Source organism: Chiloscyllium plagiosum, unplaced genomic scaffold (assembly GCF_037043375.1).
Source record: "Chiloscyllium plagiosum isolate Xiang-an unplaced genomic scaffold, Cpla_swu_hap1 HiC_scaffold_10, whole genome shotgun sequence".
NCBI lineage: Eukaryota > Metazoa > Chordata > Chondrichthyes > Orectolobiformes > Hemiscylliidae > Chiloscyllium > Chiloscyllium plagiosum.
In genome coordinates this window covers 95,452,110-95,463,134 of record NW_028270148.1, presented here as the reverse complement: position 1 = coordinate 95,463,134, position 11,025 = coordinate 95,452,110, and the positions used below count along the sequence as shown (strand labels likewise).

At 40.9% G+C, this 11,025-nt stretch overlaps 1 protein-coding gene across 1 annotated transcript in view; it reads right to left on the bottom strand.

The window, feature by feature from the left end:
- Nucleotides 1-2,303: 2,303 nt before the first annotated feature.
- Nucleotides 2,304-11,025, bottom strand: part of LOC122545565 (putative G protein-coupled receptor 139) — a 33,134-nt gene continuing 24,412 nt past the window's right edge. The window contains exon 2 of the mRNA XM_087991743.1: nucleotides 2,304-3,026. Coding sequence (XP_087847869.1) covers nucleotides 2,304-3,026 — 723 coding nt within the window. The remainder of the gene's footprint in view (nucleotides 3,027-11,025) is intronic.

Here is an 11,025-nt window from a genome sequence, read left to right as displayed (position 1 = left end):
CTGACTGACTCCAATCTGCTCCAGGCTCCGGGGCAACTTGCTGTTGGAGTAACTATGATCTAACAATCCGATTCAACACGTTAATTTGGTTCTGCTCAACTTCTTTCTTTTTGAGAACTTATGGAAGTCGAACATAGTCTATTTGTACAAACCTAACCTTCCACGGCAAGACGGGTTGACCAAATATCTATGAAAAACATATATTTCCGTTCACCTTCCTGGTAGGCCCTTCAATCTCCTGTCCATCATTCTCCCCCTGTCATCACTGTCTTTCTGTTGTCTTGTTTTGTGGACTGACTGCGCTAAAGATGGGCACAGCAATCAAAACCATATTCGAGACTGTCAAACAAGCGATACTGTTGGCTTTGTGGAAGTAGATGCATGAAGTGCATGATGATAAATTTAAACATTGTGAGTTTGTGATTCAATAACAGCTGACATTTATTTCAATAACAGCAAAACACTGCAGATGCCGAAAATCTGAAACAAACACAGGATGCTGGAGAGACTCTAAGGCTGTGCCCTCATGTCTGAATCTCTCCTCCCAATGGAAACATCTTCCCAACACCTACTCTGTCCAGGACATTCAGTATGCTGTAAGTTTCAATTAGACTCCCCATCATCCTTCTAAGCTCCATTGAGTATTGACCCAGTGTCCTCAAATGTTCCTCATATGTTAAGCTTTTCATTCCTGGCACCATTCTCATGAACCTCCTCTGAACACGCTCCAGGGCCAGTATATCCTTCCTGAGATATGGGGCCCAAAACTGCACACGATATTCCAAATGTTATTTGACCAGAACTTTATAGAGCCTCAGAAGTACATCCCTGTTTTTATATTCAAGTCCTCTCAAAATAAATGCCATCATCACAACCTGCAAGTTTACCCCGAGAGAATCCTGGACAAAAACTCCCAAGTCTCTTTGCACTTCAGACTTTTGACTTTTCTCCCCATTTAGAAAATGACACTCTTGATCAAGTCCTGGAGTTTTATTCACCTTTGAACCTTTTCAGACCTCCAGCACTGCCTCTTCTGTAATGTGAACTGTTTTCAACACATCTATATTTATTTTCCCAAGTTCTCAAGCTCCATGTCTTTCTCCACAATAACCACTGAAACAAAATATTCATTAGGTGACTCTGCCACCTCCTGTACTTGATCTTTAAGGGGCTCCATTACCACACTATTTGCTCTTTAACCCTTAATATTCTTATTGAAAATGTTTGGATAATTTTAACCTTATCTTCAAGGTTATTTCATTTCCCCTTTTTGTGCTCCTGACGTCCTTCTTAAGAATGCCCCTGCACCCCTTATACACTTCAAGGCTGACTTGATCCCAGTTGTCTCTACCTGATACATGCCTCCTTCACATTCTTGACCAGACTCTCGATGCCCCTATTCATCCCGTGTTCCCTACTGCTGCCAGCCTTACCCTTCACTCTAACACGATCAGACTGTTTCTGAACTCTCAGTATCTCAACTTTGAGCCTCTCACTTGCCGGATTGTCCTTTACCTGAGAACAGTCTACACCAATCAGCTTTTGAAAGTTTCTGTCTTGTACCATCAACATTGACTTACACCAATTTAGAACTGTAACTTTGAAACAAGGCCTATCATTTCCCATAACGATTTAAAAACTCATAGAGTTATGGGGATCTACAGCTGTAATCAGAGCTAAGATTTTACTATTGTGTATTGCAGGATACCGTCACTCACCAGCCAGAGAGCCAGTTGTAGGTGATGATTCTGTTATTATTATCCCTTCTAAATCATGTTAATGGCATTCATAAATACAATCTCCAATTCAATTGCTCTTGTATAATTACAAATTAAGACAATGTGACACGTATTGCACGAGAAACATGATTTAAAAATGAAGTGAAAATTTACATTATGTTCCCCAAATGTGAATGGGCCAAGTGTTAATGGACCTTCACTGACCAGGAGCAGATGCCCTAAGAACACACTTGTGTTAAATAATTTATTCAACTTGAGGAACAACCTGATTCTCATTTTCAAATCTCTTTGCACGTGCTGCCTCAACAGCAACTGGGTTGGAGATGAACAATAATATTCCTTTCCGGACCGTGCTTACATTGACCAGCTTTGTTCCCATCGTTTAATGGAATTCTGGATGGTGATGAAGGGATATTTCACAGTATTCAGCATCTCCTCTCTGAGCTTCCTCTGTGTGACTGCGTAAATAAATGTGTTGGTGCAGGAGCTGGATAACTGAAACATTGTCCCCATGCGATCTCCCACCCAATATCCAGCTGGTGCTCTACTATACCACCCAGTAATTCACTGAATCGCGAGAGTTATGACACGAGTGATCCATAACAGGATAAAACTGCCCGAAATGGCAAAGAGCAAACTGATGGATCTTCTTCGATTCTTCATTTCTGGATCATTCGGCTTATCTCCATTTTGTTGTCCTCTCAGCTTCCTGCGGACTGCACTAGCCAGAAGGATGTGTCTGTCGGTGATAGCATTGAGCAGCAGGACCAGGAAGAAAGGGAGCACTGGAGTTAAAATACGATCTCCCCAGTTAAAAGCTGTCCACACAGGATCGTAGAAATATTCATAGGTTATTTTGCAATAGTATGGTTCATATTTAAAATACAATGGGATTTTGTTTAATAAACTCAGTAAACTGACAGTTGTGATAATGACAGCTGCATTTCTCTCAGTGCAGAATTTTCTCTTCAGTTTCTGGAAACAAATAGCCACCATCCAGTCAAAGGTGAAGGTGACTGTGAGCCAGACTGAGCTACTTACAGCTGTGGAACCAATGACGTCTCTGATGCTACAACCAGGAGGGTAGGAGAAGAATACAATGCGTAGATATGAGCGATTCATCTTGTCCAGTATGACCTGAATAAGGACAATCAGCAGATCTGCTCCAGCCATAGCAATCAGGTACAAGTTGACACCTTTAGAAAGACCACACTTCCTTCCCGATAGTGTCACAATTGCGATTAGGTTAGCTGCAAAGGTAATCAAAAAGATCACGCAAAATTTTACCTGAAAATATGTAAATAGTGTAAACAATAAAAAAAAACAATTTTACACTTGACCTGAAATAAACATGGTGGATACATTGACCAAATGGATCAACAGTTCAGTTACTCAATGGACAATGAGAATATAACTTCTGCAAAAATATAAGTCCATATCGTTTTTTCGGGAAGTGCAAGTTATATCAAGTGTTTTGCTGAGTTTCTTGCCTAGATGCCACATATCTTTACCTTCATATCTTACCAAAGGGACCTTATTAACGGCCCACTCCACTCCAAGTGCATCGCTCACATTCAATTCTATCCATGTTCCCTGAAAGAGTTGGCACTCACTGGATATCCACAAAATGATCGGCATCACTCGTGCCGATGCCAACTTTAAAATCCTACAGTGCAGCTGGGCAAGCACTGTGAGGCCTGAACTGTCCTGCATGGTGACTGAGAAAGAGAACCATTGGTTTGCCCCTGGCCTGGCAGACATGGGGAAATGGGTACTCCAGTTTGTGGGCAGGAACCTGGAGCTCCTGCTGGATGTGGGGATTCAGACACAGAATATCTTCTTCCTCGACAAACACCAACAGCAGTGGGCATGACATCAACCCAAGCCAACCTGGGCTGTGATTACCACCCAGGTCAGTGCAGTCTCAGCCATATGCAGAACTGACTATCAGTGTAAGGAAATGGTCCATCTCCACTCTGCCAACCTGCCACTATCTTCTCTCCTCCACCTCACACTCACTCCATCTCTGATCCTGTCTCTCCTTCTGAAATGGCCCAATGCTACCACTCACAGTGTTGCCTGAACCATCTTCCCTCACTCACTCTCACTCTCCCTACCCATAGCACCACTTGCCCTTGGCACGGCCTCCTCACTCACTCGGGTCACCTTCCCACCTCCACCAAATGTCACCGCTGTCCCACCACTTTCAGCTCCCTTCATCCCTTCCTCTCTCTCACTCCAGGAGGAAAACAGCCCTCAGTAGGGCAGAAAGCATCAGGGCAGATGGTGGGCTGCCAGACATTCAACTCCTCATCCCCCTGTGAGAATAAGACCCTGACTGTCTGACTGATCATGTCCAAGCCTCTGGACTAGTATCAGAGGCTGCCCTTGATTTACTCTGTGAGTGAAGTCTATCTCATTTGTCTTGACTGAAGATGCTGACACCCATGACAAGCTTTCTGCCTTTGTGTCTGAGCTAAACGGCAAGGCAAGGCAATCGGAATCAGGGGATGCTACAAACGTTCACTCGCCGAATGAGGGCAGCTCCAACAACACTCAAGAATCCCAACACCATTCAGGACGATGCAGCCCGTGTGATCGGCACTTCATCCACTTCCTTCTGCACTGACTCCATTGGCAGAGGGACAGCAGTGTGTACCATCTACAGATGGATTATAATAACTCACCAGTCCCCTCAGACAGCACCAAGGGTGATGACAGTGTCACCTCCAATTTTCCCTCCAAGCCATAACTATCCGACGTGGATCTAATTCACTGTTCTTTCTCTGTCACAATCCTGGAAATCCATTCCTCCATAACCTGCACAGGCTCAGCAGATCAGGAAGGCAGCTCAACACCACCTTCTCAAGAATGGTTAGAGATGGGCAATAAACACTGGTCCAGTCAGTGACCCGTCACATCCTCATAAAGAATATTTAAAAATACAGTGATCCTTCACAGGGTGTGAGGAGCTTCAGGATGTTCTGATGGTGTAAAAGGCCTGACATAGTCCATTCCTGAGGGCAATTCTTTGGTGTGAGAGAGCACACGTTCCATTGCAGTGAAGGTGCATCTCCCCACTTTGCTTCAATGCACAAAACAACATCCAAATACAATGCATCCTGTCTTGTATTCCAAGACTGAAGCTTGGAACTCTCTGAAATAGGTTTCTTGAAATCAGTAAAAATATACTTACCTCAGATTTACTTCCTGAAATAAATTGAATGCACAGAATTTAATTGAAGCAGATTGACCCCAGTTTGGCTGCATGTTCAAATTGGTGAAGAGACTACAGCTAAAATAAGGAGAAACATCACGGGATGTTAATGATCAACAGTATCTGAAATAAAACTGTAAATGTCTGAGGAAGCAACAAATACTGCACCAACAAATTACATGATCACAGCAGTCAAACCAGCAACAGTTACAATAACTCACACAGAACTCCAGTGACTCCAAGGATGGGATAGAAAATGGGTTCAATGTCAAAGAGCAGAAACATTAGATCCATCAGATTCATGTTGTGCGGTGAATTTGAGTGTCCTCCAGCATCAGATTTTATTCACACTCTGAGCTCACTCAGTTAGTGAAGCCATTTATGAATCCAGGTGAGTGACACTCACTGAGCCCAGGAGGCTTATGAAACCATTGTAATTAGTTCCAGCAACTGGAGTAAACAGATTACTTTTATTATTTTGGAAACCTCGAACTTATCTATTGGTTTAGACTTGGATACACAGTATATCTCTTCCTGACATGGTCTGTTTATCATATTCCTTATGAGTATCTTTTTCTATTATGGACCAGACTAAACTTCCGCAAAATATATTAAGAAGATAGTCTAGGTCATAACAATTATTTTTTTTCTTAAAGAGAAGTGTGTGGTGGTTCATGCCAGATGCAATTTGATTGGTCAAACACGTTAAGCAAAACACACTTTATTTTTACACTACAGTTAAACTGCAGTAAAAATAAAAAATAAAAAGAATTAGCGTAACTGTAACTCTACTGAAATGCCAAAATTAATTGATCTATTAACTAATACCAGTTAATTGTTGCAGTACAATAACACCCTATAAACAGTCCATTGGCAAAGGCATATTCAGTAAAACAGATTGTCTCCCACGCAATTCTCGCAACAGGAAGAGAACCCCAGTTTTTAGCTGTAACAGAGAGAGGAACAAGACCTTCAACATTTACCTTCAAGATCCCAGCAACTGCAGAAAGGTAAAACTAAAAGTCCTGGTTCTTTGGGAGCTTAACCCCACCCATTCAGGCTGCTTCTATTGTTCCAACTTTTAAAACACCATGGATCCCTCACAAGCTGTTTACTCTATTGGCTTTGGAGCAGATTGTTCAGGATCTCTGTCTCAACATTTCTTCATAAAAAACCAGGACCAAATATACCTCTTAAAGCCATAGCATGTCACACTTCCCTCCCCCTTAAAGAAAATCATTAATTTACAAAGATTACTTAAGTTTTAAAAATATTTTGCCTTACACTATTAACACCCTACAGCAAATATACATTACATTGTCTCTAAGCATGCAAACATTCACTACCACAGTCCAGTTCAGTCTGTTTTGTCCCACCACCGAGCACCTCCATCTTCCTTCATCAAAGTCATGACAACACATCAGTAATTCCATTCTCTTGTCATGTTACATATCTGTTTTTCAAATTGAATGGCTGCAAAAATATGCTTCATCAAAACAGTCTGGACTTTTTGTCCTTAATTTTTTCCAAAAACCCTACAGGTTTATGATCGGTATGCACAATATGTCTCCAACACATTCCTGGCAATGAGTGTTTGAAATGTTGCAATGCCAACACCATGCTCAAGATCTGTTTCTCAATTGTGGAATATTTCAGTTGATAATTTTTGATATTATGGAAAAATACTCAATAGGTCTTTGTATCTTCTCATCATCTTCTTACAAGTGTCCAGCACCAATACCCAGATCAATTACATCACTAGCCACCTTGAATGGCTTTGTGTAATTAAGTTGTGGCTAATACTGGGGCAGTGATTAACACAGCTTTCAGATTATCAAATGCCTTCTCACATTCATCCATCCAGTGCAAGTTTCTGCATTTCTTCAAAATGTCAGTCAGTGCAGCACACACACTGCTAAAGCTCAGCAAGACTTTCTGATTAAACCACTCAGTCCCAGGAATTGCAGTGTTTCCCTCTCCATTGATGGTATAGCAACCTCCCCAATAACCTTTGTTTTCACATCCCATGGAACCATCTACCAACGTCAAATAACAAGACCCAGGAATGGGACTTGGGCTTTGAAAGTTGGCTGGTACATTTTTCATATCAAACGGCATGACTTTAAACTGGAACAGCCCATTCGGGGTCAAGACCGAAATTTACTTCACTCTTTTGGGTAGAGTACCTGCCAATATCCTCAGAGAAAGCCCAATGTAAAAATGTAAACTGCTTGCCCCACCTTCTCAATACAGTCCTCCAAACATGTAATAGGATATCAATCAGATTTTGGGACTACATTGACTTTGTGATGGTCCACACATAATCGTTGGATAGCATGTGGTTTTGACATTATTACCATATGCGAGCGTCATTCACTGCAACTCAGTTTGATTGCATTGGCTCTGAACATGTGTTTAATCTCTTTTTGAACCTGTCCCAACTTTGGATGGTTAAGCCTATAGGATATGCTTAATGGGAATAGCATTTCCTCTACCTACATCATGCAAGATCAGATTAGTACTTCCCAACTTATTCCCACCTATCCTCCCGTATGTGTAGTAACACTTACAGGTGATTTCAGTTCTTATCTGAAATTCACAAATTACCTATTTCTCTTTAATTAATTTCAGTGGTGCACTCACCTCATGCCCAAAAACTAATTGATATTGATTAAAGTTAGTTAATTTATTAGGTACATACCTAATTGCAAAATGTACAGATGGAATTCCTTTATTCCAAATCACTGTGTTAGTTTGACTCGGTTCCCTCAACACGGTCTTTTACATTGCTGCCACAGTTCTCATGCTCCCTCTGATTCTAGATGATACTCAGTGGATTTGAACGGTTTTATTTGTATCTTATCCACAAGTTCTTTGAATAATTTTGATCCAATAATTTGAGCCTTGATCCAATTGTATTTCTGTGGGTAGTCCATATCAAGTGAAAGACTTGAGGAAATCTTCTACAACCCTTTTAGCCATGACAGTGCATAATGGAATAGCCTCTGGAAATCTTGTAGATACATCCATGATGCTCAATAAATATGGATTCCCACTTCTTGTTTTAAGTAAGGTCTTATCCAATCAATTAGCACTATTGTAAAAGATTGCTCAAATGTAGGAATGGGTATAAAGGGTACTAGTTTTATCACTGCCCAAGGATTTCCATTTACCTAACATGTAAGACATATTTGGCAAAATTCAACACGTTGTGAGCTGTCCAGGCCAATAGATCTTTATTCTTGCTTGACTTTGTCTTCCTCCTAAATGATCCCCAGCTAGTAATACATGGGTTGTCTACAACATCTCCATTCTATGATCCACCAGTAATGCAACTTGATGAACTTCTGCCCAGTTCTCCTCATTAGGACATCATTGTTAAAATGGTGACATTCTGGGACACACTCAGATTCTTTATCTGTGTATGCTTTTTGATACAACTGCTTTAGTTTCTGTTATAATCTCTCTGTGATAATTCAGTTAATTTCTCTGAATGAGAAATATCCACTTTGTCTTCCACCTGTTCTTGGTTTTTTTTCTCAACCATTTGTTCAAACATAGTCTTTGACAAAATGAACTTTAACTTCCTTATCTTTATTCCTTGACTTCTCCTGCTGCTTCAGATTGTGGCTTTGTAACCCTATTGGCACACAGTCTGGAAAAATTCCTGTTGAACCTCAGTTATCTGTTTGTCCACTGGCTTTTCAACCACGGTAGGCTTCACTCCCCTGTGATCCAGCTATATCATTGCTAAGGATAAGTTGGTTTGCTGGAACTCAGAGTTCCTCTCGTACTCCTTCCAGCATTTAGCTACATTTCACCAGACTCTCCAACCTCACTTTATATCATGGCACACTGCTCCTCTCCATGAATTCCACATATTACCACTTTACCTCACAACACTCCTTCTGAACTACACACCTCCTCATTTCTCACCATCAAAGATTGACTTGTATCTCTCATAATTTTAATTTCTTTCCCTGCTCCACCTGGCGTACACACACAGGCTTTACCCTCACAAGAAAATTCTTTAAAGCGATCTTCTGCTCAACCAATCCCTGACCAGGCTGTACATTATGGTGCAGCTTTTTACCTTTCACTGTGCTTTCCTTTTCCATTTCAAGGAACTTCCCGGGCTCATCCCAGAGCTTTTTCTAACCCACCAACACTATGGCCTCATGTGGCCCATCTCATTGCAATGAAAACAGCTGAGCTTTTTTACTTCTCTCTGCCCATCGCAGGTTCCCTGTTTACCCTGTAATAAACTATCTTTACTATCATCAATGGGATCTCCCTTTCCCTTACTGCTTGAGAATTTCACTTTTCCCCATTTCTATGCCTCACAGATTGAAATTATTGTCGGATGCCAAATTTTGATTTATGAACCAACTCATAATCATTTGGCATTTCCATTGCTAATCTTGCTGTTTTAACTCTCTGCTTTTCCACATGAATTCTTATTACTTCAGGAAGTGAAGTCTTGAATGCCCTGTAAGTAATTGTCTCTCTAAGAGAGTCATATATTTGATCTATTTTCAATCCCTTTATCCACCTTTCAAAGATATTTTGTTTGATCCTTTCAAATTCAATATACATTTGAGCAGTTTCCCTCCTTAAATTCCTGAAATGCTGTCTGAAGGCTTCTGGTGCTTTTATATTGGCCTTTATCATGTAACTATACTCCCCAGACAACTCCTCTGATAGTGATACAAATCCCTCACAAGGTCTATGTCCAAATGAATTTTTGCATCAACAATAACCACATGATCACAGACCATCTCTCAAATGTAATGAGAAGGGTTCCTGTATCCTTCTCATCGAACTTAGGCAACATTTGGGCCAATTTAAACAGATCCACATAGGCCTTTGGCTACAGTGGGATTGCTCTCTATCACTGTCTTCATCCACAGTTCTATTTTTCATCTCCACCTTTGCCATTTTAAGTCGACTGTGAGCTCTCAGTTCCAAGTTCAAAATCTCTCTTTGTTTCCCTTTCTTCTCTCAGTTTGCCTCTTTCTTCTTTCTCTCTCTGCTTTTCCTCTGCTTTCAATTGAAATTCAAACTGTTTTATTTCCATTTCACTTCCTCTTCTTAGTCACTATGAATAGTTACTCTACATGGTTGGATGTGCATAGAGTTCATTCCTCAAACACAGATCTGCCAATTGAATAATTGTGTGCATTTTTTGCAATACACTAAGTCCTGGAAGTGTTGGTCACAGATAATAGTCTATCGTTTCCCAGCAGGGAATCTGACGTTTTCCTCAAGTCAAATGTTTTTCAATTGATCAGGACAGTTCCATACAATCCATCATCCAATAGTCTGGCAGAAAGAACAGTCCAAACTGTGAAGGCAGGCTTAAAGAAACAGTCTACAGCTTCACTTGAGACCAAACTGTCGCAGTTCCTGTTTGATTATGGGACCACTCCTCATGCAATGACAGGGATGGCTCCAGCAGAATTACTGTTGTGGAGAGGACTCTGTATCAGGTTAAATCTGATCTTCCTGGACACATTACCCTGTGATGCAGAGGTGAGACTACACCACAGAACCAAGACTATTACTTGTGGTTAGTATAGACTTAGGAGGACAGAATTGTCGTATTCAGTGGAATGATGTGAATGCTTGGCAACTTTGTTTCCAGTCACTTTTTTAAAGAATATTTGACGCATTGAATAATTGCAAGAAATTGATACATTATTGCATTTCTCAACATTTCTCTGAATTTAGACTGAGCCAATGCATAAAACACTGTGTTTGCATAGCAGTTCAGCAGGTGAAACATATCTCCAGTATACTTTGTGAGAAGTAAGGGATTAGTATAATGATCTGGCTCATAAAATGTATCTGTAACCCTCGAAATGAGGAAGAACACAATATATGGCATCCACAGCACGATGAAGGTGCCAGAAATGGTGAACAGTAAAGTGATGGATTTCCTTCGGCTCTGCATCTCTGGATTGTCGCTGATCTGGGTGTTGCGTTGACCTTGCAGTGCTCTGTGGGTTCGATTAGCCATTACAATGTGTCGGACAGTCAGTGCGTTGAGCAGTAAAATGATAAAGTGTG